Source organism: Chiloscyllium punctatum, chromosome 25, assembly GCF_047496795.1.
Source record: "Chiloscyllium punctatum isolate Juve2018m chromosome 25, sChiPun1.3, whole genome shotgun sequence".
Taxonomy (NCBI): Eukaryota; Metazoa; Chordata; class Chondrichthyes; order Orectolobiformes; family Hemiscylliidae; genus Chiloscyllium; species Chiloscyllium punctatum.
In genome coordinates, this window is record NC_092763.1 from 48,983,220 (window position 1) to 49,009,964 (window position 26,745).

The 26,745-nt window shown below is 41.3% G+C and overlaps 1 protein-coding gene across 1 annotated transcript; it reads left to right on the forward strand.

The window, feature by feature from the left end:
* On the forward strand, nt 1-25,638 carry LOC140495921 (ras-related protein Rab-38-like). The gene is made up of 3 exons (XM_072595219.1): nt 1-365; nt 19,297-19,577; nt 23,864-25,638. The coding sequence occupies exons 1-3, from the start codon at nt 164-166 to the stop codon at nt 24,017-24,019; spliced, it is 639 nt and encodes a 212-aa protein (XP_072451320.1). The 5' UTR covers nt 1-163; the 3' UTR covers nt 24,020-25,638.
* Nucleotides 25,639-26,745: the final 1,107 nt, after the last annotated feature.

Genomic DNA, 26,745 nt, shown 5'->3' on the forward strand with positions numbered 1-26,745 from the left:
GGTTCACAACATTGCCCTTTTAAATTTCTCGGAAACTGGGAGAGGGTTTTAGGCGTGAGAGCATGCGTGTGGTGTCTAGCAGTGGGTAGAAAGAGTTTGTTACAAAGTGATTAAAGCGCAGAACATTTGAAAAGAGAGTGAGTGGGAGCATAGGCTGAGGGATATGGAAAAGAAGCAGAAAGAGTATCTGTTTAAGGTGTTGGTGATTGGTGACCTTGGTGTTGGGAAAACCAGCATCATCAAGCGGTACGTTCATCAGATTTTCTCCCAACATTATAGAGCAACCATTGGCGTGGACTTCGCCCTCAAAGTCTTGCATTGGGAAGAGGACACTATCATTCGGCTTCAGCTTTGGGATATTGCAGGTAAGTGATTGATGGGAGCACTTTCTCAAGATGTAAACCTAAACGTCATATTCTTAAACGTTAACGAACTGAATGAAATAGCTTTATTTTTAAAAGCTGCCAAAACAGTGAGCTATCCGTGCGTTCGCGATACCGCAGACTGATCAGTCGAAGCATCACTGGGTTAAACATGGTGAGGAAACTAGCGGTGAGTTCATTATAACCACTCCTTTCACTCCCTTTCCCAAAAGGGACCAACGCCCCTCTCCCTCCTCTGAAGGGAGGAGCGGCTACTGAGAACTTTCCATATTTTCAGTTTAATGTAACTCTCCTCGGTGGAGAGTTTGCGACCAGATGTGATATTTCGCGAGTGTTAAACAAATCGCTGCTTGTCTGGGCGGGGGTTTCACTGTGTAGCTGAAAATGAGCTCAGGGCTTGGAGGTGGCTGGGTTACTATCTCTTGTGTAGGTTATGGGAGGAGATACGGCTAGTCCAGACAATTTAACGCTCTGTGTTATCCTGGATTGGAGCTGGACCTACTGGATCTGTCGGAGCGGGTTTCCTTCCGAGTGGGAGAATCTTTATATCTCCTGGAGAGGAGAGCACGTTCTGAGCCTCCTCATGACCAGACCATCACTGATATCACACACTGGTCTTTGAGTCACGAGCTTACAACATTCCTCCGCTTTCAACAAGGGAATCTATTCAGTTTGGCTTGTGCTCTTACTAACTGTTTGGACTCTGTACGCGATTACACGGGGTATGAAGATGTTAGTGATATTTATAGCACTTTTATTTTGGATGACCGCTTACATTCCCGAGAATTCCGTGCGTTTTGATATCCTTTCCACGCTTTGACCAGGTCTCCCGCACTTCCATTTCGGAAACTTGAGCAGGCATTTTTTTAGTTTCTCCATCGTTTTGGAGCCAAACGCTGAGACTATCGGCTGGCCGTGGGCTCGCCCTCCATGTTGTCCGCTTCTCATCTCTGTACCTAGACAATGTCGCTGTTTCTCTCCCCCCCCCCCCCCCCCCCGAGAGTGGGATAACCATCTTACCTCCTGATTTAGCAGGCTAGAAAACACTTACTTGGATTTTTTTCAAATTTGCATGTTTCAAGGGTTATACATTCACCATGACCGAACTGAGTTCTGATTGTATTTGTTTACTGCACTCAGTCCTGTTTTGAGTTCAACAAACAAAATTTCATAATCCGTTTGATTTAGAAATACGGCAAACTTTCTGTCCACTTCAGTTCCCCGCCCCGTCTTAATTCGATGAAGAATGTGGGGGTTATTTAAGGATTTTTAGCTTGACGAAGCGAGTGGTATTTAAGGCTTTATGAATCAAGGCTGAAAATATCTCCTTCCTCTTAATTGCCCTGAACAGACAGGACTGATGTCATTCAAGCTGAGCTGGACAGGCAGAGACAGGTCGATGGAATTATTGGTGCAACAGAGTTTTTAATAAGCTTCTAAAGTGTAGTGTTCCATTTCAGTATATTCTAACTCTTAAATTGGCCGGGGTTTTCACCTTTTGACCCTGACAAGAATAGGGAGAAAGGAGTCCAGTGTGGTGCTGGAAAAGCACAGCTGGTCAGGCAGCATCAGAAGGGTAGGAGAGGTGATGTTTGGAGCATAAGCTCATCAGGAATGAGGGTGTGGTCCAAGAGGGCTGAGAGATAAATGGGTGGTGAGGTAACTGAGAATGTGATGGGTAGATGGAGGTGAGGGGTGAAGGTGATGGGTAGGAAGGAAGATAGACAGGTGAAGAGGGTGATTGGAAGGCTGGAACTGAGATGGGGGGGGAGAGCAGGTAGGAAATGGGGGTGGAATGAGGAAACTGGTGATGTCCACACTGATCTTGTGTGGTTGGAGAGCCCTAAGATGGAAGATGAAGTCATCTCTCTCTCTCTCTCTCTCTCTCTCTTCTGCCCCCCCCCCCCAACACTGTACTCAACCTATCCTCATACAATCTATTCTCCACTCCAGGCAACATCCTGGTAAATCTCCTCTGCACCCTCTCCAAAGCTTCCACATCTTTCCTAAAATGAGGCGACCAGAACTGCACACATTACTCCAAATGTGGCCTTTCCAAGGTCCTGTACAGCTGCAAGATCACCTCACGACTCTTGAATTCAATCCCTCTGCTAATGAATGCTAATACACTATAGGCTTTCTTAAAGCTCTAGCCACCTGAGTGGCAACTTTCAAAGGTCTATGAACATAGACCCCAAGATCCCTCTGCTCCTCCACCTTACTAAGAACCCTACCGTTAACCCTGTATCCCGCATTCTTATTTGTCCTTCCAAAATGGACAACCTAACACTTGACAGGGTTGAACTCCATCTGCCACTCCTCAGCCCAGCTCTGCATCCTATTGAAGTCCCTTTGCAGCGAACAACAGCCCTCCTCACTATCCACAACTCCACCAATCTTTGTATCCTGGAGGCCCAGGACCTGTGTGCCCTTGCCAGAGGGGGCGGGGTTAGTGTTTTCCCCATGGAGTAGGGGGTGGTTTTGTGCATTAGTCCCAGAGAGAGTCTCTGAAGTGGTCTCTCCTGCCTATACCTGATATATGCTTGCTTCCTTTTTGTTAACCAAATCCTCAATTTCTCTAGTCTCCCTACATCTACCAGCCTTGCCTTTCACCCTAACAGGAATATACTGCCTCTGGACTCCATATCTCATTTCTGAAAGCTACCCATTTTCCAGTTGTCCCTTTACCTGCAAACGCCTGCCCCCAGTCAGCTTTTTGAAAGTTCTTGCCTAATACTGTGAAAATTATCCTTCCTCCAATTTGAACTTCAACTGTTAGATCTGGTCTATCCTTTTCCATCGCTATCTTAGAACTATGGTTGCTGGCCCCAAAGTGCTCCCCATTGACACTTCAGTCACCTACCCTACCTTTCTTCCCAAGATAAGTTTTGCACCTTCTCTCGTATGTACATCCATGTACTGACTTAGAATCTTCCTGTACACACTTAACAAATTCCTTTCCATCTAAACTCCTAACACTATGGCAGTCCCAGTCTGTTTGGAAAGTTAAAATCCCCTACCATACCCACCCTATTCTTCTAACAGATAGCTGAGATCTCCTTATGAGTTTTTCTCAAATTCCCACTGACTATTAGGGGTCTATAATACAATCCCAATAAAGTGATCATCCCTTTCTTATTTCTCAGTTCCCTCCAAAAATGCTACTCCCCCCTCCTCTTGCTGTCCTTTCTGTAACATTTGTATCCTGGAACATTAAGCTGTCAGTCCTATCCATCCCTGAGCCACATTTCTATAATTACTATGAAATCCCAGTCCCATGTTTCTAACAATGCCCTGAGTTCATCTGCCTTCCCCATTAGGCCTCTTGCATTGAAATAACTGCAATTTAATTTCAGTCTTACCTTGTTCTGTACTTTGGCCATGTCTGCCCATTTGTTTGTTTTGTTTCGTATCTTTTCTGAACTGTACCAGTCTCCGATTGATCTTTCCTCTGTATTTCCTTCCTATGTTGTTAGTTCCAATGTGTACAATGACCTCCAGCTTGTCCCTCTTCTATCCCTCCCCCCCCCCCCCATTCTGCACCCTCCTTGATCCTGGTACCAGGGAGGCAACATGCCATTGCTGCTGGCCACAGAAACCATTCTGTGCCTCAGACTAGAGTCCCTGAAGACAATTGATCTCTTGGGACTCTGTACCCTTCATTGCATTAGAGCTAGTCTTGATACCAGAAACTTTGGCTGTTTTTGCTACGTTCCCTTGAGAATCCATTGCACCCCCTGCATTTTCCAAAACAGCATAATTGTTTGAAATGGTGATAGCTACAGAATACTCCTGTACTACCTACATACCTCTACCTTTCTTGAAGTTATTTGTGGCTTTTCTCCTTTCCTATAACTGCCATCCATCACCACCCCCAGCTCTTGTAAATTCCTCATTGCCTCTCACTGTTGCTCCAACAGATCCATTCAATCTGACCAGATCTGCAACCAATGGCATTTATAGCAGATATAATCCTTAATAACCCTTATACTCTTCTGAACCTGCCACATCTGACAAGAGCATATCACTCTATAAAGGCCATCTTGCTCTTTCCAATCTACAGACCCAGAAAATAGCACTCTTATTACGCTATCAAACACTACCAGGCTAACTTTAGCTTAATTTTTAAAATTTAATCAAGACTGATCCCAATAAAAACATCAAGGAAGAACCCACTCCAATGACTATTGTAGATTTACAGCAAGGCTATATTTAAAACTATTTATCTCTTTCTGTGCCTGGACCTCTCCCAAACAGGTTCCTCCAAGATCAGTTGTGAATTTCGCTGTTTATGTTTTCCTAGACACACTCTGATGTCCAGTGATACATGAATTCCAACAGCAAAGGCATAACTGTGCAGATTCACTGCTGTCAGTTAGCAGTGTGGGTTTCTTTCAGTCTCTCTCCCTTAAAGACCATGTGCTTGCTGCCTATTTAAGTTTTTAAAAAATTGGTGCATAAATCAATTTTATATCCAAGTCATCGCAACTTTATCAGTTTGATTTGAAATACTGCTATATGAATATTTTACTTGTACGATTCTCTACTACAGAGAGCCATTCAACCCATCCTATTCTTACACTTTAAGGTCATAGTGAGTTTTGAGGTAAATTTCACACTTTTGCTGTCATCCTCATTGAGTAAACAGCATTGTTTTAAAAAACCTTCTTCAGAAACTGTTGGTAGCTGAGCTCATCTGAAGAGGTTTCTGCTTACGTTGTGTTGAAAGTTAAAATGGTACTACCTCTAATACCAGTCCCTCCATCTAACTGACTTGGTAAGTTCCTATTGATTTGATTGAACTTTGCACAGAGGGGAAGAGAAGGAGAACCACCTTTTCAACTTTGAAAGTTTAGTTGAGTGAATCTGCTACTTTTGTAGTAAAGGTATTTTGGGTTTCTTCCAAGCACTCTAGTTTCTCCTTCTGTTAAGTCCGTTAGACCTGCATCAGACTTCACCCAACTCTTGGGCCCTCTGTCACATCACCCTCCCTTCCTGTGTGACCCCTCTCACTGCAATTCTACCACCAAAAGTGTATGTTTCCACCACCATCTTTCTAGTCTTCCCTGCCCTGAACATATCAGCAAAAGACTGTCCACTTGAAGTGAGCTCTTCCATAGCCTTTCAAAACTCTCAATTTAAGATGTACGCTCAATTGCCTGCTGTGTGCCTTTGCAAATCAATCGAGCATTCATGACTATGCTTAACAATGAAAGGCATTTTTAAAAAATAACTTCAGGAACTAAAAGCAGTTTCTCCTTCTGGTGATGTTAGTCCTACCTGTTAGAATTGGCCTAGCCAATAAAAGCTTTTGGGTTAATGGTTAACAATTAATACTGAAATTGCAGGGACAGGGGCAATACCAGCCTGTTAATGCAATCGATTAGCATTTGTTGATCTTGTCACTGACATTTGCAACCTACTCTTTTACACTCCAGGGTGTGGGGTCTGTGTAAATTCAGATTGTAATACTGTCTTCCACTCCCACACTGAGTTAAGGTCTTTGGAACAGTGAAAAGGGATCTGCTTGAATTCAGCAATATTTGCAAATGCTCCAACATCCTGCTGTTTTCCTCTTATTGACTCTTGAACCACTTCTTCCTTTTACCAGCACGAGCAGGATCCACTGAAGACAGTGGGGCATCCCATTTACAAGTACCAATTCCATTTTAAACTGTTCCCATAGTCCATTGACAGATTTTAATTCATGAAGCAAGGTGAAATTAATCTTTCCTCAAGTGCTATAATGGAGGCTGGTTGATTTGGGGGCATTCAATGAAGTGGACAAGAGAAGATGCTTTCATTCAAACTTTACAACTAAGGGTTGGATGTTGTTTAGCCTGCCTGAAGGTCAATGTATTTTTCTAAATTTAAGTAAATTTCCTAAATAGGAAACTACTGTCTGTACATGGTACTGCCGAGACATTCCATATTGCAGTGACGTCCTTGCTTAAAAAGAATTTCAAGTATGTCTTATAATTATCAAGGGATTCTAACACTACAGGGTAGTACAGTGTAACCGCTGTAACCTCTTGGATCTATTGTTTGAAATGATCCATCTTCTCTTCTAGACATCCATCAAAGCCTTCACATCCACCATACACTGAATCCTTGTTTTCTGTGGCTACATTCAACCCTGGACATTTTTCTTTCCTGCTCCCTGCCTTGGTTCTGTGCTGTTGCATTCATACCTTTTTTCCTCCTCCCTCATGTTAAAATCTGCCTTGATCACTATCTGATTTTCTTGTGAAAAGTTGTTTTTTTTGATAAACAGATTTCAGATTTGTTTTCATAATTAAAATCAAATGTACTTTGTGTTCTGTATCCAGGTAAACACAATGATCCCCAAACCATGGCAGCTAGTTTCTGCAAACGTATTCTATGAATCATCTCTTTAATAGGCTGGGTTAATATCTACATTGGGATAAAACAGACTTGGTTAAAATATTAAGTATGGTGAATACTGTAATGCACCTCCCTCAATTTAGTAATACTGTTAGATATTGCTAACCCCAAAAGTGTTTATTTTGAACAATTAAGTTTCAGAGCAACCCCATTCTCCAGTTTAGAGTCCACTTACATCAAATGGCATTCTTTGGACACAGACCTCAACGTAGAATGGCCATGATGTAAAATCTGGCAGTGACATTTAACACCCGCTAAGTTTTTCTGACTGCTTTTAATGGCACCCGTCATAATATACATGGTTTTGTGAGCTTGCAAAATCATATGATACTGAATTTTAATTAATTGCATATTGATTTTTAGACAGAACACTCATTTGAGAATGTGAAATATCTTTAAGTGCCTCACTAGTACATAGTTGTGTTGTGGGGAAAATCACCAGCCTCTGCTGGTGAACCTCTAAGTCAGGGTTCAACACCAGAATTCAATGTACAAGGAAATACTGGAGCTCTGGGTTGAGAAAGACACCAACAGCACAGTGGTCAGCTGTGAGTCTTATGGATTAGTGGTGCTGGAAGAGCACAGCAGTTCAGGCAGCATCCAACAAGCAGCGAAATCGACGTTTCGGGCAAAAGCCCTTCATCAGGAATAAAACCTTTTATTCCTGATGAAGGGCTTTTGCCCGAAACGTCGATTTCGCTGCTCGCTGGATGCTGCCTGAACTGCTGTGCTCTTCCAGCACCACTAATCCAGTATTTGCTTTCCAGCATCTGCAGTCAGTTTTTTACCAAGCTGTGAGTCTTCTCTCAACCCAGAGCATGTGTCAAGATACTTTTTGATGCATTGCAGAATCGCTAATAGTTTAAGTGCCGTCATTGTCAGTTCCAGCGCAGCCATTGTTAATTTCAGCCCTGACATCAATTTCAATGTCTGCGTGGAAGTTCATTGCTGTAGTAATGGTGCTAATCACACTTCCTGAGAATGATTGATTGATTGATTGATTACTGTGGTGGTCCCAAGCAGCGTCTGTATTTGCTTTGCTGTCTCCCTCCATACGGTGATCCAGTGGCCACTTTGTGTCAAGTGGCCAATTTATGGCTCAGTGGCACTCTTGTGTCCATGTGTCTAGTGTAACCCTGCCCCAACCCATCTCCCACTTCACTCCCCTCTTTGGTCAAGGAGGTGACTTTGGAGATCTCCTGCAGACCAGTCAATTTACATGTAGATAGGTCCTCTCTCGGAGCTCCTCCTCCCAAGAGGTATCATGGAGTGTCAATTTTGTTGGGGCTCTTCTATGGTGGTACTTGCTGCTGGTGTAGTTCTCATCAGTAGTGACTTATAGCAGAGTTTTAAACACCTTAGGCCCACATAGAATACCAACATGAGTGCAATGAGGAGAACCTTCCCGTGTGCCAAATATGGTCCCCAATTTAGCCAGCTGTCTGTATTATGTCTCCCTGTCAAATTATTATCTCGCTGGTCTTGATGGTTTCTGTAAAGTTTATAAGAGGCAATAATAACATGGGTGATAAAATTGTCATCAATAATTGTACAAACTCCCCCTCCCTCCCTCCCTGCTGTGCTAATTGATGATCCACTGTGTAATGTGTCCACTGTGTAGCATCTGAGTTCAGCCAGCTCAGTGTATAAATTGTCTCCAGATAAAAGGTAATGTCAGTTGTTTGTTTTTAGTTCTGACTATCCCTGCTGTGCATTTCTCTCTCCTTTCCTTCCCCCCCCCCCCCCCCCCAAGTCGTCATATCCCAATGATGACTCCAAAGTGATGGGGACCTGCCTGTCAGCACAGAACTCCTGACTGATGGAGCGCGTCGCTATCCTTCTCCAAATATGTCACCCACTGGGGCATGGTACATCTAAGGGGCTCACTTGTTTCCTACTGCGAACAGGTTTGGGAGGTCTGGAGTGTGTTGCTTAAGTCCCCCTAAATAGAAAGACAAATCCCATCACTGCTTGGTAATATAAATTTGTCCTGTCCTTTCATTTGTCTGTCCATCCATGTCGCCCCTGGGTGCCCCTCCAGCAGGTAAGTATTGAATGGGTATGTCCATGTGGCAGAGCTGACATGGGTGCCATTACACTGACTGCATATGCATTGTCTGCCTGTGGTCACATTTAAGCATGGCAAAAGTGAGGACTGCAGATGCTGGAAACCTGAGTTTTAGAGTGGTGCTGGAAAAGCACAGCATCCAAGGAGTCACATTCAAACATGCCTGCTCACTGCAGGTGCAGGCAAACTGTCCCCAAGTGACTGTACAGTGCTGATAAGTGCACTGTCTGGATGCATGAGTCATTTTTTTGGGAAAGCATCCTCATCACTGCCCTGTGAAACAGTGGGTAATTATCTGGTTTTAAATGTCCTCCTCCCCCCTAGGCTGGGGGACCTGGCCCCATGAGCCGGTGGTCCTGCCCAGCTACATGCACTTACCCAGGAGTGCCCATTTGCATTTTCCCCTCTGCTCCTTACACTGCATTCCTGAGGTGTCTACTCTATACAAGTTGCAAGGGATCCATACTGGGATAGCTGCTTAGGTAGGTTTTAGAAAAGAGCTTATCCACAAATCCTAACATGCTCCAAACAGTCACAACACTTAAACACAGTAAAATAAATACAGGTATATACATTTTTGGCAGTTAAAGATATCAGTTAAGTCTTGTTTTTCTCAAAGTTTTTGGGCTTTGTTCTGTTGTATTGTCGGTACCTCCACCTCTCCACTGTCCTGGGATGACTGTCTTGTCCCCTCATCCTGTCTGCCCCTGGGGAATGGCCAATTACATTAGTTTGGTCATAGGAGTCTTTAAAGGGTTTTAGTTGGGTCCAGTGCTTCCATGTGCCTTTCCTATCGTATCTATGCAGGCACAGGTGTCCCTCTTAGTGTCATATGGCACATTCCATTTTGGGGCAAAGCCTGGTTCGTCAGGCAGTGCTCACACCAGGACATGCTGCTAGGACCTAAGGGAAGATTGAGTTCCCCTGCCTTGTCCTTTCTGTCCTGTTTATCAATTAGATTTCCACATCCCTTTTCAACTAGGCACTTAAAATCCTGCTGTATGCGATAGAATTGTCTTTTAGTGGACCCACATCAATGCCACTGATCTATATGGACTTCAAGGTGTTTGACATGATTCCCCATGGGAGACTGATTAGCAAGGTTAGATCTCATGGAATACAGGGAGAACTAGCCATTTGGATACAGAACTGGCTCAAAGGTAGAAGACAGAGGGTGGTGGTGAAGGGATGTTTTTCATACTGGACCAGTGGAGTGCCACAAGGAGTGGTGCTGGGTCCTCTCCTCTTTGTCATTTATGTAAATCACATGGATGTGAGCATAAGAGGTATGGTTAATAAGTTTGAGGAAATGATGGAGGCTGGTGCAATTGCAATGTTTGAGGCAATTGGATGGGTATATGAATAGGAAGGGTTTGGAGGGATATAAGCTAGGTGCTGGCAGGTGGGACTAGATTGGGTTGGGATATCTGGCCGGCATGGATGGGTTGGACCGAAGGGTCTGTTTCCATGCTGTACATCGGACTCTGGCAATTGCATTGTTTGCCTGGTCACTAATTTATATGGTGTTAGCCCAGTTGTCTGATTCATGGTGGCTCTCAATTTCATTATTATGGCTGGCAGCACTTCAGCTCATGTTCTGCCTGAGGTTTGCATTGCCTTGGCTAAAGCTTTTGTGTTCTATTCACTCTCTCTACTGTTTTGGGGATGATGGGGAATGTGAAATGTTTGTCTAAAGCACAGTAATTGGCTGACAGGCAAGGTCATGAAGACTGTAAAATGTGTCCTTTGGTCAGATTTGATCTGGAGGGGTACCCCCCCTCCTCCACTAATGTTCTGGCTCCAGTGGTTGCAGTGCAGCATTTGGTTGGGAATGCCTCTACCCACCAGGTGAATTGGTCTATGACTAGGCAGTACGGTTTCCCACAGGAAGATGGTTGTGGCCCTGTAAAATCTATCTGAAGGTGGTCCCCTAGGTCTGGGCTGGTGTCCCACCTTAACTCGGTGACCCATAAAAGTTGTGTTGTGCACATACTGTGCATCTGCAGCAGGTCTCTTCCCATTCCCTTCCACCACCACTCACTCCCTAGGCTTGCTATCATGGTCTCCCTACCTGTATGGGAGAGCCCATGGTGTAGTTCAAGCAATGTGTTCTGTATACATGCTGGTGCTACCACCTTCTCTGCTCTCCAGATACTATCCTTCTTCCCCCCCGCTCCCCCCCCCCCCCCCCCCCCTTTGAAGGCCCTCTTCCAGTTTCCATTGCACAGCCTTCCTACAGGGTGTCCTCCTGTAGCTGCTGAATTTGGATAGTGTCTTTTGCTAATTCAATAGTGGCTATTGCAGCCTTATCAATGGCTTGCTGGGTGCAGCTAGTTGTCTGCTCTGCTAACCTCTATCTCTACAGTGTTCTGGGTGGTGTTTGGGCTTGCCATATGCTTTTCCCAGCACACTGCTTCTACATGTCCTATTCTGTTGCAGTAGCTGCAGTATTTCACATTGTCCCCTGCTTGTGGAACCTTACAAAGTGTCCTTGTTGGCCACAGTTGTGGCAGGATTGTTTTATTGTATTATATTCTCGCCTCCATTCCAGTAGGCTGCTTTGTCAGGTCTTTCCTTTATCACAGGATCTTCTGCATCCTGCACCCCACTAGCCCATCCAACTAATCTCATTGTCATCCTGGAACATTACTCCCATTTTCAGGATGGCTTAGTGGGTGCTAGAGAGCCCAATCGTGATCTTCAACCAGGGCACTAGTAATAAGAATCCTGCCGCGTATGCCAATTTTTGTGGGGAAAATCGCTACCAGCCTCTGAGTTGGTGTTGAACAACTTGTTGTTCAGTGGCCATCTTGTGTCCATGTGCCTCTTGTCACCCTGCCCCATGCCATCTTCCCACTTCAGTTGGATTTAAGAATTGATCTTTTTTAAAGTAGTGAGAGGTGTCACCTAAATCTTTTGAAGAAAAGAGGATCAAAAAGAACTGCATATGTTGGGACTCTTGTGCCTAAGAGCATGATTTGAATAATTGCAGCAAATTCTAGTTTTGGGAGACTAAGTATCCCAATGAAGGATGAATTTCTAAGTCCAATATTTTTACTTTGTTTCAGCTCACTGCCTGTTTTCCTGTTTCATAATTGTTCATTATATTTTCTCCCCATGAGCTGGCAGATGGTGAGGACTGCAGAAAGTCAGTTGATAAAGTGTGGAGTTGGAAAAAGCAGAGCAGGTAAAGGAGCAGAAGAGTTGACCTTTAGGATCTTTCATCAGATCTTGGTAAAAGGTCCCCAGCCCAAGACATCAACTCTCCTGCCCCGCTGCTTGACCTGCTTCCAGCTCGACACTTCATGTGAGCTGAACTTGCTCTGAGGCAAAATCCCTTGTGCATTAATACTTTAAGAAATTATGTATGATTGCTAACTCTTTACCTTTTTTATTTTGCTTAATTTTTGGTTTTTTTTTTGGGGGGGGGGGTGGGAAATAAATGACAAGCTTAGTGAGTCACCGAGACTCAAAATTAGCTTGCTCTTTTAGATGCTGCCTGACTGGTCTCCAGTTTTTTTTGTACAAATTCCAGCATCTGCAGTAATTTGCTTCTACTTGGTGTAGTTTGGACTTCTGAAAGTCTGCCTATACCCTGCCATTAATAAATGAAGGATGGTTTTCAGGCGTTTGCAGCCAATATTTTAATCAGAAATTATTATGCTATGGAATAACATGAAATGACACAAGCACATACCTGTCTCTGTGCTTGCAGTACAGCCAAGGCTTGGAAGCAAATTTTGTAGGGAATTAGCCAAGTATTCAAAGTGATCTTACTGCTCAGGTATTACTTTTAGCACAGTTAAACTAACTTAAAAAATTGTGGACTGCATGTAGCTACCACTGTCCAGCCTTGTCTTTGCACTTGGTGTTATGTCTGAATGGTTGGAGTGAGGATGATGTACAGGTTTAATATTCACAACCTAAAGTGAGTGAGAAGGAAAGTAGATTTTAACTTCATGGCCATTGACAGTTGCATACAGCGTACTTGCAAATCGTCCAGTTAAACCAACACTGAAGATAGCAAAAGCTTGTGCTTTGTAACAGTCAGTGTCTGTGGAATAACTGAAGGGTGACTGCCTGTGGTTTGGGACTTGAGTAATATGCTGCCATCATGAACTACCTTTTGAAAGTATTGCATAACTTGAATCGTGACTTCATTTTCTTTCACTTGGCCTTGTTAAGGACCAGTGAAGATTAAAAATGAACTTGTTCTTGGTTAGTCTTAAATTGAAATTTATTAATATGTACATTTAATCTGTATGGAGACAAATGCCCTTCTCATGAATTTGGTGCCTGCAACTGTAGTAGACTTGCCAACTTTAAGGGCAATTAAATGGTCATTCCATAAACATATAGATGAAAATGGAATAGCATAGGATAGATGGGCTTCAGATTGGTTCCATTGGTCAGTGCAATATAAAGGGTCAAAGGGCCTGTACTGTGTTATGTTAATGTTCTGATTGTATCTACTGGTATTTTTCTCTCTAGGAGTTGAATTGAATTTATTGTCACATGTACTGAGGCACAGTGAAAAGCCTTGTCTTGTGAGCAATACAGATAGATCACATTTACTTATCTATGCTACTTAAGTAATAGGTAAACAATGGCAAAAACAAAAACACAAGTACAGGCGAATGTTAAGAGTTTGAGTCCATTCAGTATTCTAGCAGTAGGGTAGAAACTGTTTCAAATCCAGCTGGTATGTGTTCAGGCTTCTGTACCTTTTTTTTCCCCCGATGGTCAAGGTTATAGAAAAACATTGCCAGGGTATGATGGATTTTGGAGAATGTTGGCAGTCTTTCATTGACAGTGGGTCTGGTAGGTGAATTCTATAGATGAGGTTGGCCTTTGTGATTGTCTGTCTGGACCCAGACAGAGATAGACAATGACCAGCTCCTTTTTAATGTTTCTAAGGTATAGCAGCTGACTGAAACAGCTCCCCCTCACAGCACCGGGGACCCGAATTGGATTCCATCCTCTGGCGGCTGTGTGGAGTTTGTGCATTTCTTCTGGAATGTAGGAGAAAACCCACACAGACACCAAGATGTGCAGGTTGTGTGAATTGGCCATGCTTAATTGCCCATTGTGTTCAGGGATGTGTAGGTTGGGTGCTTTAGTCAGGGTAAAATGGAGAACAATAGGGGAATGGGTCTGGCTGGGGTTACTCTTCAGAGGGTTGGTGTGGATTTGTTGGGCCAAAGGGCCTGTTTCCACACTGAAGGGATTCTATGATTGACTTAATCAGAGGAGGTTTTAGTTTGGATCTTTGTACTTCCCAGTGCAATTGACTGACTGACCATCTTGGTTCCTTGGAACATGAGGTGAAGCAATGTCTGTTTATTTGAATACATTTTTTAGTATTCCTATTGGATGTTGGGAATGAACTGCCACTGATGTGGTATTTATCTCCAGCAGGATATTTGTACCTGATGCAGTAATGCTTGTTAGCTCCTGCAACATTGATATCAGCAACAAGGTAAAAGATTAACATGTTTATTACAGCACCTGGTGTAGATACAAACACTAGCTATTGCACAATTGTGTCTGGGCATAACTGAACAGCATGTCTCTGGGGCTAATTGAAGCATGATACCAGTTAGCATGTGACCCAAGTCTTCGACTCCATCCTATGAATAGGAGTCATGAGCATGTCACTTGCCTATATTAATGGAGGCATACACTGCAGGAAACACTGGACGCTGGTCTGAAAAAATTGAAATGTTATCAGCTTATTTTACAAGACAATGCAAGCAAGGTTTTTAAATGTTTGTGTTTAATTGCATCTCCATATGATCTATCGTCAGAATCTGACAGTTTTTTGCAAACTTTTAATGGCTAACAAATGATTTTACTGCAAGGAGTTTAATTTTGGAATGGTGTAACTGCATTTCAGAGATGCAAGAAATCCAAAGTAAGGCCTTTGCTTAATGTCTCATTGTAGGGAAACTGTGTATAAGCTACCAACCCTCTAAGCTTGGCTGTGCAGACATCCTGGGAGGCTAAGTCAGGATAATGTTTGTTGATTTTCAGAATCAAGCCTGATTTATCATCTCCTTAACAGTTCATCAGGTTGTAGTTCACATCCTAAATCTTATACTATTGTCACCTTGTTTGGATTTTGTCTTGCATGCAAAATTCTGCTGAAAAGTTCCTTGTCATATTTTTCTTCGCTTAGTTATTTGCCACATGACAATAAAAGCCAGTATTTAGCTTTTTTGAGATTTAACAATCTGTTATGGTAGGATGCAACACTCTGACAGCAGCTTCCCTCTTCTATATTGAGTCACACACCAAGCCTTGCCTGAAGTTACAATGGTGTTGTACTTGAACACTTTTTTTGCTTATCATGGTTTTTATTTAAAAAAAAATGTTTGTCATCGGCTGCATTTTTTGCCATTTTAAATATGGGGAATGTTTTTGAATTGATGCATCCTCTCACTCAGTTCACCAATCAGTATGTGCCCTGGCTTCCCTCCTAACCATTCCTCCCCCCTGGGCAAAATGCTCATGGGGAAAGCCTGAGGAACAGGTTGAGTCCACGACTCCTTGGTTAGTAAGGTGTGGAGACTATCACATGAATGAATTGATTTGAAGGCTGGACCTGATTTTGTCTTTGACTGCAGATACATGTTGAATTTGGGATTTCCATTGTCCCCTTTGTTTGACAAATTTCCATCATGTGCCAAGCAATAACCATCCCTAAGTAATCTAACCATCACTTTATCAGAGCAATGTCATTGCTATCAGTCTCCTGTGGGTTATTATTGACTAAACCCAACTGGTCATCATAAACAACTATTTTTAAAAAGATGTCAGAGGCTAGGAATCCTGCAGCTAGTTGTTTGTTCACTTTTTTTTCTAGTCTCCCCAAAGCCTGTTTTTGTTCTCCCATTTACAGTACACCATTGTACTTGTGCATTTCATCTGCGGTTCCAACAGTTTGAGAGGCCTGGCACCCCATTCATAACTGAATGTTCACTCCTCTCTTGTATAATAATGTGTGCCAACTATCATATGCACTCCAGCAACTTAGTCGTTTATAGCATGAAAACAGACATTTTGTCACTCTTTTTAAAAGCCTTTTTTTTTTCTGGAGGTAGACATGTGAACGCCTGTCCATTCCTGTCTAAATCCCACTATCCTTAGTTGGACTATACTGTCATTATTTCAGAAGGTAGGTTAATTCCTGACTTTTAGATTGAAGACCATTGCACAGCTCTGACAGCATCTGAAGAGAAATCAGTTAATGCTTCAGGTCTGGTGACCCTTTCTCAGAATGAACCTGAAACATTAACTCTGGTTTCTCTTCACAGATGCTACCAGACCTGCTGATCTCTTCCTCCAACTTCTGCAGATGCCATAAATCAAACAAGAACAGTTCTTTTGGTTTTTATTGTAATTCTTTAAAGGGTACAAGTCTGTTTGAAGTCGATGCCATAAGTTTTTTTTTTGGAGGGGGAGAGGAAATTCCAGCCTATTTTTGGTACTTAAACTGCCATAACTGGCAACCACCTGGTTAAATTTCTTTTGGTGAAGATAATGGGTTGTTTCATCAAATTTTCTCTGAAAATGGAAAGAAACTAATGTATCCCATGCTAATACAGAACTTGACTGGAGCTGAAGTAAAATCACTGACATTTAAAAATTCCCTGCAGAATTTTAGAATATGTTTTGAAAGTTTTGCTTGGCAGTTGGTAAAACTCTCCAAGGTTTTTTGTTTGCAAGATTGACCTCCATCTTTCCATCTGGAACCAAGAAAGTTCTTTCCTAAGAACAGCAATGAGTATTTTGTTAAAGCTGAGAATAGTCCTAGAGTAAACAATAAATACTGTGTACATGTCTGGTCAAACAGTAACCCTTAACTTGAAGCCAGTTTTAAACCCTTACATCTAATTAACTGTTCAAAAATGGTAATAACATAGTGACAGTGACCAAGATTATTACTTTAATTGTTTACACTTGGAGAAATAAGAGTGTGTTTCCTGTTTTAGGTCAGGGAGTAGCTCTTGAATGAATTCACTGCCTCAACTGTTTTAAAATCCTGAACTTTGTGTAGGATGAGTTATTTGCTAGCTCAAACATCTGAAAATATAAATCGTAACTATAAACTAATTCAATTATTTTTGACTATCTTCTAATAAAAATGGTTGAATTGCGTTCTTTTGAGATTGCAATGATTTTAATGAAATTTAGAATGTTGGTCTCGGTCTGTCTCCATTCTTCTCACTTAACAACAGGAATGGAGATTCACTGCCAAACATTGGGATTTTTTTCTATATCTTGAACGTGTTTTTGTTAACATTGATTTGGATAACTTTCCTTCTCAGAACATAGTTAAGTTTGCAACAATTTCTGGTTCAGGTTGTTGTAACAACCAGTTGGCCCTGAAACTCTGTTGTAGTTGTACATGTGTCCCACCACTTGCAATGCTTCTATTGGAAGATAAATTGATTTCAGATGTTTAATTGAAGATGCTCATAAGTACTAGAAGTTTTGAATTTATTGCCTGAGAATTTTTCTACCTTCCTACAGTAGGGATGAAGTGCCTCCAATTTTCATGTCTGTCTGTCTCCTTCAAAATTTCTCCTAAATGCATCTAGCTTAACTTGGTTCAAGTTTAACAAGCTTAACTTAGAATAAAATCCATCCACCCCCCCCCCCCCCCAAAAAAAAAACAGAAGAACAAACTTCTTGTATTTGGTAATGTAGTTAACTTTTTTGTCATGAATTTTTGGAGCCATAGTTTTAAATTCTCTCTCTATTAAATTGAGATTTGGGCTACTGTTTGAATCATCACTGTTGGTATGCCTGGAGTGAAGTGCACACTTTTTTGCTATAGAAAGAATTTTTTTGCATGAAGGGCCAAACTGTAACCTCTCATGGTAATCTTTATTGTCTAGAATATTTGTCAGGCTTGCAGCATTTTTATGCTGCCTTCTATATTGTATGTCTCATCTATTAAAGTAGAGCTTGGTTAATCCTGTTGAGATTTCAGTCCCATGATCGGTGATCCGATGATGAGAATACAGTTTATCACTGGGGTGGGGGGGGGGGGCAGCCATGTTGGTTTAGATTTGAGCTTCTTAAAAGGGCACCACCCAGCATTGTAATAAATGTAGCTTTAAATGTCTTGACTCGCCCAATTCTAGTTGAGATTTTGATAACGTTTTTATGAACTGAACACCTGTCCCTAAAGTCAGTTGATACATTGAGAGAATATTTTTAATTAGCTTTATGCTAGTTTCTGCAAGCCTGAGCCAATTTTTGTATCCATGGTGATAAGTGATGAGTTGTTGTTATCACCAATGATAATGCTATATATGCAAGTACCTTTTGTATAATGACTGGGTGAGATGTGTAGCGTTTTTCACTTTTTTGAAATGTATGTACTGCACTTCTCAGGTTTTTTATCCAATGTTATTGGCAACTGCACATCAAAATCTTTGTGTTGGGAGTAGATAATGCCTTTTAAAATCGAGACTTGGATTACATTTTGGCAGGTTGGAAAATTTGAGACTGAAGTACTATTCGATGCAGAAGTATTCTTTCCAGTAATATTTTTTTCTTTGGTTCATGGCTCGGTTGTGTTTTTATTTCTGGGTTGTGGGGAAAAATCATAGCTTACGAATTCTGTCACTACTTTTTCCAACTGCTAGCCCCCAAAATCTATGTTCACACTTCCAGTAAAAGCCACACTGCTTTGATACATTCTACTTCCTGCTCTGAAACAGTCAGGTATTTGTGGATAATTTGGAGTGAAACAAAGTTTTCTGCCCTCCTGAGTTCAAATGGGTACCAAGGCTTAAGGTGACAATCCTGGCCTGCTCACTGTGACAATGCTGAAACTAGTCATGTTAATGTGCAGAAACATGGGTTTGATTTGAGCTGCAGCATCAGTACATGGGAGGCAGTGTTTAGCACTGTTGCCTCTCAGTGCCAGAAACCTGGGTTCAATTTCCACCTCAGGCAACTGTGTGTGGAGTTTGTGCATTCTCCTCCGGGTGCTCCAGTTTCCTCCATGGTCCAAAAATGTGCAGGTCAGGTGAATTGGCCATGCTAAATTGCCCGTAGTTAGGTGAAGGGGTAAATGTAGGGGAATGGGTCTGGGTGGGTTGAGCTTCGGAGGGTCGGTGTGGACTTGTTGGGCCGAAGGGCCTGTTTCCACACTAATCTAGTCTAATATAATCTAATTTAGCTCAGTTTTTTTTTTTTATATAGCTGCCCTGAACAATAATCCAGCCTAACTTTTTTTTTTTTTTGCTTTGCTTCATGCACATGACTGCAGTTTTCCAGAGTGTACTTTTTCCTGTTCCTTTTTAAATTTTGTGAATTCAAAAATCTGGTCTCCAAGCATGAAAGGTTAACTTGCAATTCCATGTGTAAGTCTTTTGTGGTAAGGGAGGAAAGTACAACTACTTCTTCTTCTTCTGTTTCCAGGGCAGGAGCGGTTTGGCAACATGACTAGAGTGTACTACCGAGAGGCAGTGGGAGCATTTATAGTTTTTGATGTATCCAGAGCATCAACATTTGAAGCAGTTTCAAAATGGAAGAATGATCTTGACAGTAAAGTAAGGCTGCAGAATGGCAACCCAGTGCCTGCCATCTTATTGGCAAATAAATGTGACCAGACAAAGGAGGGACTTAGCAATACATTACCCAAAATGGATCAGTACTGTAAAGAAAATGGCTTTATTGCCTGGTTTGAGACATCAGCAAAGGTAAGAGTTGTTTTCTGTTTTGGGAGGGGGTGGGGGAATGGTGGGTGAAGTTAATTACAAGTGGCTAAAACTGGGATATGGTGTTCTGTTTTGCCACTTCAGGATGGAAGTCTACAGCATAAAGTAAGTCTGAAGCAATTCTAGGCAGCCTCTTCAGACATTCTTGCCTACATGGTATATTGGGTACCATGTGGCTGGGAAGTGTAAAGAAATGTAAATATCCATACTGCAGTGCCTGGGGTTGGTGGTTTTTTGAAGGTGACCATATGGGTTTTTGAGGCAGTGTAATGTAGTGTCTATCTCATGCTGCAACTGGCATGTCTCTCATTGCTGAGTAAATGAGGCTGAGAAAGCTACTTTCTGTCCGAAGCCCTGGCTTTTCTGAAAGCTTGAACAGACTTATTCTCATTCATGGCTGATTTACTTTTAAGGAGCACTTTGGAAGGAAGACCTGGACAAGAGCATTGAGAATTTCAGCTATGGTTGAGCTGGAGGGCAAGTAGATTAAAGACCAAAACTCCAGTTGTTGAAGCTTTCCTATTCTTGCAGTACTTGGGCCAGCATTAGTTGTCTATCCCTAACTGCCCTTGAAGTTGGTGCTGTCCTGCTGCCTTAAACTGCTGCAGCCCTTGGAGGTTTAGGCACAATTGGTGCTGTTAGGGAGAGTGTTTTAAAGACCTTGTTCCTTCAAATGATGTTGGATCATGCTTGTAGTTCCAAGTTGGGACAACTGTTTGGCTTGAAGGGGGACTTGTGTTCCCATGCATCTCTATCTTTCTTTAAGTTTTTCAGCTCTAAACAAAGACTAATGTGCTAAGGCTTCCCTAACTGCTATAATCTAAAGGAATATTTCAACAAGGGTGGCCATGATATGTACTCTCAATTAAAGGCATCAGTATCCTGGAGATCAATGGAGGAAAGCTTTTCTGACAGACTGGCAATAGAGCCAACAAAAATAACATTGAACCAACAATGGGGAAATGCTACTCTTTTATTACAGGGTGGGAAAGAGAACAGTCTGCTTCTAAACCATTCCAGTCATGGATAAGTGAATTATAGGCTTTTAAAGTAGATGGCAATGGAGTGGGGAGAATAGAAAATTAAAAGATTCTGAGAAAAACAAACCTTAGTGAGGTGACAAGGAATATAACATAAAATGCCTGAAGGCTGTGATGGGAATAGAACTAAACAGCAAACTAGATGTAATTAACAGTAAATGATGCAGAAACAATTAAGTCACTTTCCAATGACCAGGGAGATATTGGGTGTACGCAGTATTGACTGACCATGTTTATATAGATACAACCCTTTTAAAGTTCTTGGTCCAGATTTGTTGTATCATATTTTTTAGAATGTAGGGAAGATAAGTGTAGTTACAGGAGACAGCTGCCAGCCCTCTAATGTCCCTATGGGCAGTGGCACTGGGGTGGTGGAAAGTGGGAGAAGAGTCTAGTACTGGGTCAGAAAACTGAAGCTACTTTCCAATTACATGGACTCTGGTTTTGGACTGTCAAATAGGGAATAAATGCTGACTGTCAGCTGCACCAACATTACAATACATATGTAGGCTAGCTTTTTAAATTTCAAATAATAACACTTTGTCGTATTAAACCTATTGCTCTCTGGTTAATGTTCATTTGCACAAGTGTGCTATTTCCTTTCTCCTTGGCTTGATGCATCATGGATTCTGTCATCTTGAACCTTCTAATTTGATTTGACAATTTAATGCTGAATTACTACTTTTAATCCCCCCCCCCCCTTCCTGATGAAGGGCTTTTGCCCAAAATGTAGATTTTCCTGCTCCTCTGCTGCTTAACCTATTGTGCTTTCCCAGCACCACTCTGATCTAGACTCTGATTTCCAGTATCTGCAATACCTACTACTGCCTAATTCTTTAATGCTGTTAACATCTCAGTCATGCAACACACAAATGGACCCTTAAGTCCAACTAATCTGTTTGCAAACTAAACTAGATTAGATTACTTACAGTATGGAAACAGGCCCTTCGGCCCAACAAGTACATACCGCCCCGCCGAAGCGTAACCCACCCATACCCCTACATCTACATCTACCCCTTACCTAACACTACGGGCAATTTAGCATGGCCAATTCACTTGACCTGCACATCTTTGGACTGTGGGAGGAAACCGGAGCACCCGGAGGAAACCCACGCAGACACGGGGAGAACGTGCAAACTCCACACAGTCAGTCGCCTGAGGCGGGAATTGAACCCGGGTCTCTGGCGCTGTGAGGCAGCAGTGCTAACCACTGTGCCACCGTGCCGCCCACTAGTTCCATCTGCCTGCAGTTAGTCCATATCTCTCCACCTTTTCTAAACATGTACTTTACCATTAAAATATTTTAAAGTTTACAGCATTCACCACTTCCTCCTGGAGATAATTCCACACACAACTCTAAAACAAAAAGTTCTCCCTCGTGTCCTTCAGCCTATTATGTGCCTGTTTGATTTAATCCTTATGACTTGCTCTAGTTGAACATACAAAATGCATTTCTCTCTATTCACTTGCTTTTTTTTTTCTAAAATACTATTGGAAAATCAGAACACTCATTAATGGGAAACCTTTTTACTTGTGGATAAGATTTTTGGAGGTGCTTTGATATTTTGACATGGCTTTTTCTCACTGTAGTAGGCCAGTCCATCTTGTCATACTTCCTATTTTGACTGACTTGTGATGTTGTCCATAAATTGATGCTATAGTTCATGTATCTAACTCCCCCCAGTGGTAAGGATGAAGTAAAACTACCCCACATCTCCATATTTTTGGATTGGTAACTCAATCCACAGTAAAATTTCAGTGCACATGTCTTCCTATTACTGGAATTGAATTTCCAGATTATTTGTGGTCTGGACAAGTTTTGTTTACATTGTGCCTCTTATAAATCAGAGGATTCTGCTTGTTGGCTGACTAATCTAGATGCGTCATTCCTTTTTTTTTGTAGTGCACAATCTTATTTCAATTTTATAAATAAGCAAGAAAAGAAACAAGATTTTCAAATTTGCAAAGTGCTTTATTTGTAAGAAGAAACCCCTCCAATGAACTGACTTTTTTTTTTCCACAAACACCAGCATAAATTTGATCCTTCAGTTCATTTGAAGGATCACTGGATCCAAAGTGTTGGCTCAGCTTTATCTCCATTGATGCTATCAGACCACCTTCTGTTTCTCCAGAATTTTGTTTGACTTGCAACATCAGTTATGTATGTCTTGTTCCCCTCTTCAATCTGGCCAGTTAGCAAGTCTACATAATAGACTACCAAAATATGGTAGGTCTGGTCCAGAATTCTGCATCAGTTAAATTTGGAAATCAATCAAAAGATGAATTTTCTTTTGTGGTTTACTGAAATGCTGGAAAATTTAGGAATGTTAGTTATTTGGCCCCAAAACTACATTTTGGTTTGATGGCCATTATGCCACTGACTACCCCCCATATGTTTGAGTACTTGTAATTCAAAAACCTGATGAATATAGTCTGACACAATCTCATGTTTTGAGAATGGGGGTTCCAAAGAAATCCATCATAAATAGGAGAATCTTCGTTTGAAACTTTGTACCTAGTTTTGGTTCTTCTTTCCCAGCACCATACCATCAAGTTCTTTTTGTATGTTTAATTTTAAAAGATTAAATTAAACACCAGAGTCAAAGACAGACATTTTAAGGTCAACCTTCACTTTTTTTTTTGTCAAAACACTACCTTCCTTCCCCGCCCCCCCACCATTCCAACTTTCATCCCACAAATGTTTTCAACTGCATCCAATGCAAACCTATCCAACCTTTTTTAAAGTAAGAAGGTCAAAGCTGTACATGGTACTCTGATCTAGTCTTGTCACTGTCCTATACAGTTGTGACAGGCTTTTTTTTTTATCTGCTCATTAACTTAAAAACCAATATTCACTTCATATTTGTTGCTGTATCTGCTGTCCCTTTATCCATAAACAGCAAACTGAAAAGGAAACCACATTGAAACAAATCTGTCAATTTTTTTCCTTCAATTTATCAATTTTTTCAATTGTACCCTTTCTAATTAAGCAGGAATTAAAATTGCCACACCTCTGACCAACTAATTTAGAGCTCTGCACATTTTTATGTAATCTGCAGTCAGCTACTAAGTGTAATGAATGGAAATTTGTGTCAAACTGACTAAAGAATCATCTTTTTAATTTTTAAGATCCTGCTTATTGCTTTTTGTACTGAGTTTAAAATAAAATTAAGATTAGTGTAGCAATCTGTTCTTCCCTAACTAATGCAGTCTTTTTTTTTTTGTTAGGATAATATTCATATTGAGGAATCTGCTCGCGTCCTGGTTGAGAACATCCTCAATGCTGAAGGTGATGATTTAGCCCCTGCAGACCCTGATATTATTACATCCCAACAGCTCTCTCTACAAAATAATAATGCCAGCTGTTCTGCCTGCACAAAGTAAAAGACAGTAATGGATCTCTGACTCCTTTCCTTTTGGACGGAAGGAGAATAAGGGTGCACTCTGGTGGAGAAAATGTCAAAAGAAATTCTTTCATGGTCGGGAACTGGAAGTGTGACCACTGCATGTGCTGAATGACTTGTGACTGGTCAGAGATGCTGGATTTGTGATGGCCATTCTACCTCTTGAAGAAAATTTACCAAGGCTTGCTGAATTGTTTTCGTTCTATTGTCCTCCATCTCCCTTCTGAGTATTGAAACTCCCTTTATAGTTTTGTTTAAAAGCCAGTCCCTCTTCTAAAGTTGTTCTTAAACCTGAAACCAGTCAGGTTGTAAATTCCAGATGATGGGAAGCATTAGTTTTATAATTGGATTATTTTTGAATCTTCCTAACTCTCTCTCAGGTTACAGTTCTACATAGTGTCCAGCTGTCTGATCAGAGTTTCAGGTTTGAGGGGAAGGATATAGGTAAAATAAGTAACTTTCCACTATAGTTTGGCCATATTTATTCTCCTACCTTCCCTACATTTTTATCCAGATATCTCCTATTTATGACCAGTTGACCTTGGTGATATTTCTCTAAATGCCCACTCGTTTTACTCATGGTGAATACCAAATCTCTGGTTCACTCATGAAGACAGGAACTAATATCTCTTATGACATCAGTGGCAGCAATACCCTTTTTAATGATCTGCTTTCCATATAATTAAATAATTACAGCCTTGTTGCAATTGAATTATTACTATGCAGTGAATTGAACACTAATTTAATTTAGGCTTCTAAAATTATCAATCTCCTGTCCCACATAAATGAGCACTTTTTCTAATGTGGTGACTTGAATTATAATCAACTGTTCAGTGACAGGAATAACTTTTTCTTTTGAGGGTGTGTGAAGAATTGGGCAGTCTGGGACCAGCTGAAGTGAAGAATTACACCTGGAGTATTGTTCAGTCTTAACTGCAGATTCTGCTGTGCTGTGCTGAACTGCAGCTGCTTTTTTTTTGCTAGCTTGTGATCAGTGGGTAGATTGAGTTTGCCTGTCATTACTTGTTTGTATACATGTCCCTTTTTTTTGGACATTCATACCTTTTTTTATTTGTTCATTCCTCCCTTTAATTCTAAGCAAAAGGCATTTCAATAGTTTTGTGCCTGAAATTTTGTCTTTTGTTACACCAGTGAAATGCTAAAGGCACATTCCATGTTTTCTCTTGTAACTGGGAGTGGTTGAAGTGTAAACTGATCAAAGTTTGTTTTGCTTGACTCAATCTATATCACATTTGTTGCAACTTAAAATTGTAATCCCTTTTTGATAGGAAAAGGAAGTATATTTCTCCAAAACTTCAGTATTTTTATTTATTACTGACCAATCCTTTTCATGGATTTAATACTGGTTGAACAGAAAGGCTTTTGTTTCCTCATAAGAGATGACTTGAGGTATTTTAGTACATTGAATTATTCTGGCCTATCTCACTGTACTTCCATATTATAGACTGTCAGAATTGCCCTTAGTGATTTAGTGTGTAGAACTACCTTTCTTCTCTTCCACCTCCAAAAGGATTTTGAAATTTGCCAAGGTATTCAATGAAGCTGTCATTGTATCTTGCTACTTAATAATTAAACATTAGACTGTCTAACTGAGAATTGCCATTAGTTATTTTTCTGTACTTTTCTGTTGCAGTCCACTGTATTTGTTCTCCTTTTACCAAACGCACTTCCACTTCCACCTCCACCTCCACCTCGTGTCTGTCTGGCCTTCCCCTGTACCTCCTGTCCATCCCTGCTGTACTTGCTAACAGCAAGGCATGTGGTCTCTATATTTGCAGCACTGCCATCGTCTGGTCATTATTGCCATCTGACTGAAAATCTGTCCATGTGCTATGCAATTACATCACCTGGTATTTTCTTCACTCACTGTCAAAGGAGGGGCTAACAAATGAAGAGCACAAACATTTTTTTGCAAGTACACAACACTCACCTATTGAAGCTGTGCACTAGACCTACATGTTTCTGTAGAATTGATTTTAGACATGGGACAGCAGAGTTGAGTTAGAGGTGTACATTATTGAACTTCATGAACATCCCAGTGTGCCTATGCAGTTTGTCAACCGCTTTCCAAGTGCTTCTCCATTATTAAGTTTTATGGCTGACTGGAAAGGTGGTGCCGATTGGTGCTGATAGCATTGGTTAGCAGAATGGACACATGGAGTTTAATACAAAAATGTTGCATTCAGTGTCACTGGCTTGTCACTTAGACCAAGCTGCAAAGACCCATGGAGTTGGATGTTCATCATTGATTATAGAACTAAAGTGGCAGAAAATAGGGAAGTTAATCAATTCATTTATGCTTGAATCTGCAAACTTCTGCACTTGTACCTAATTTTTTTGTGCAAAACTTCATAAGCATCAAGCTCAATCTAAAACTGTAGGAGTTCCTCTGGGTAAATGGTAAGACCAAACCGCTTCAGTTACTTCAATGACTTTTTTTTAAAGTCACCCAGAGGGATAATCTCTGGTTGCTGTGTTTTAGTCCATGTGCACCTCCAAGTTTTTAAAATTAAAAACCTGCATACAACCAGACCTGGACAATTTCAAGACTTTAGCTGATAAGTGGCATGTAGTATTTATGCCATGCTCAAAGGTGGTAATTGTGATGTGTCAGCATTTTTCCATGCTATTTGCTTGCATGATTACTGCAATATTCTCCCACAGTCAACAACTGACCAGAAAATG

Bases quoted from the DNA above. Each gene is read 5' to 3' on its own strand.
- LOC140495921 (XM_072595219.1), top strand. From the start codon at position 164: ATGGAAAAGAAGCAGAAAGAGTATCTGTTTAAGGTGTTGGTGATTGGT. The intron at 366-19,296 runs GTAAGTGATTGA...TTCTGTTTCCAG, and splicing joins TCAGCTTTGGGATATTGCAG to GGCAGGAGCGGTTTGGCAAC. The intron at 19,578-23,863 runs GTAAGAGTTGTT...TTTTTTTGTTAG, and splicing joins GGTTTGAGACATCAGCAAAG to GATAATATTCATATTGAGGA.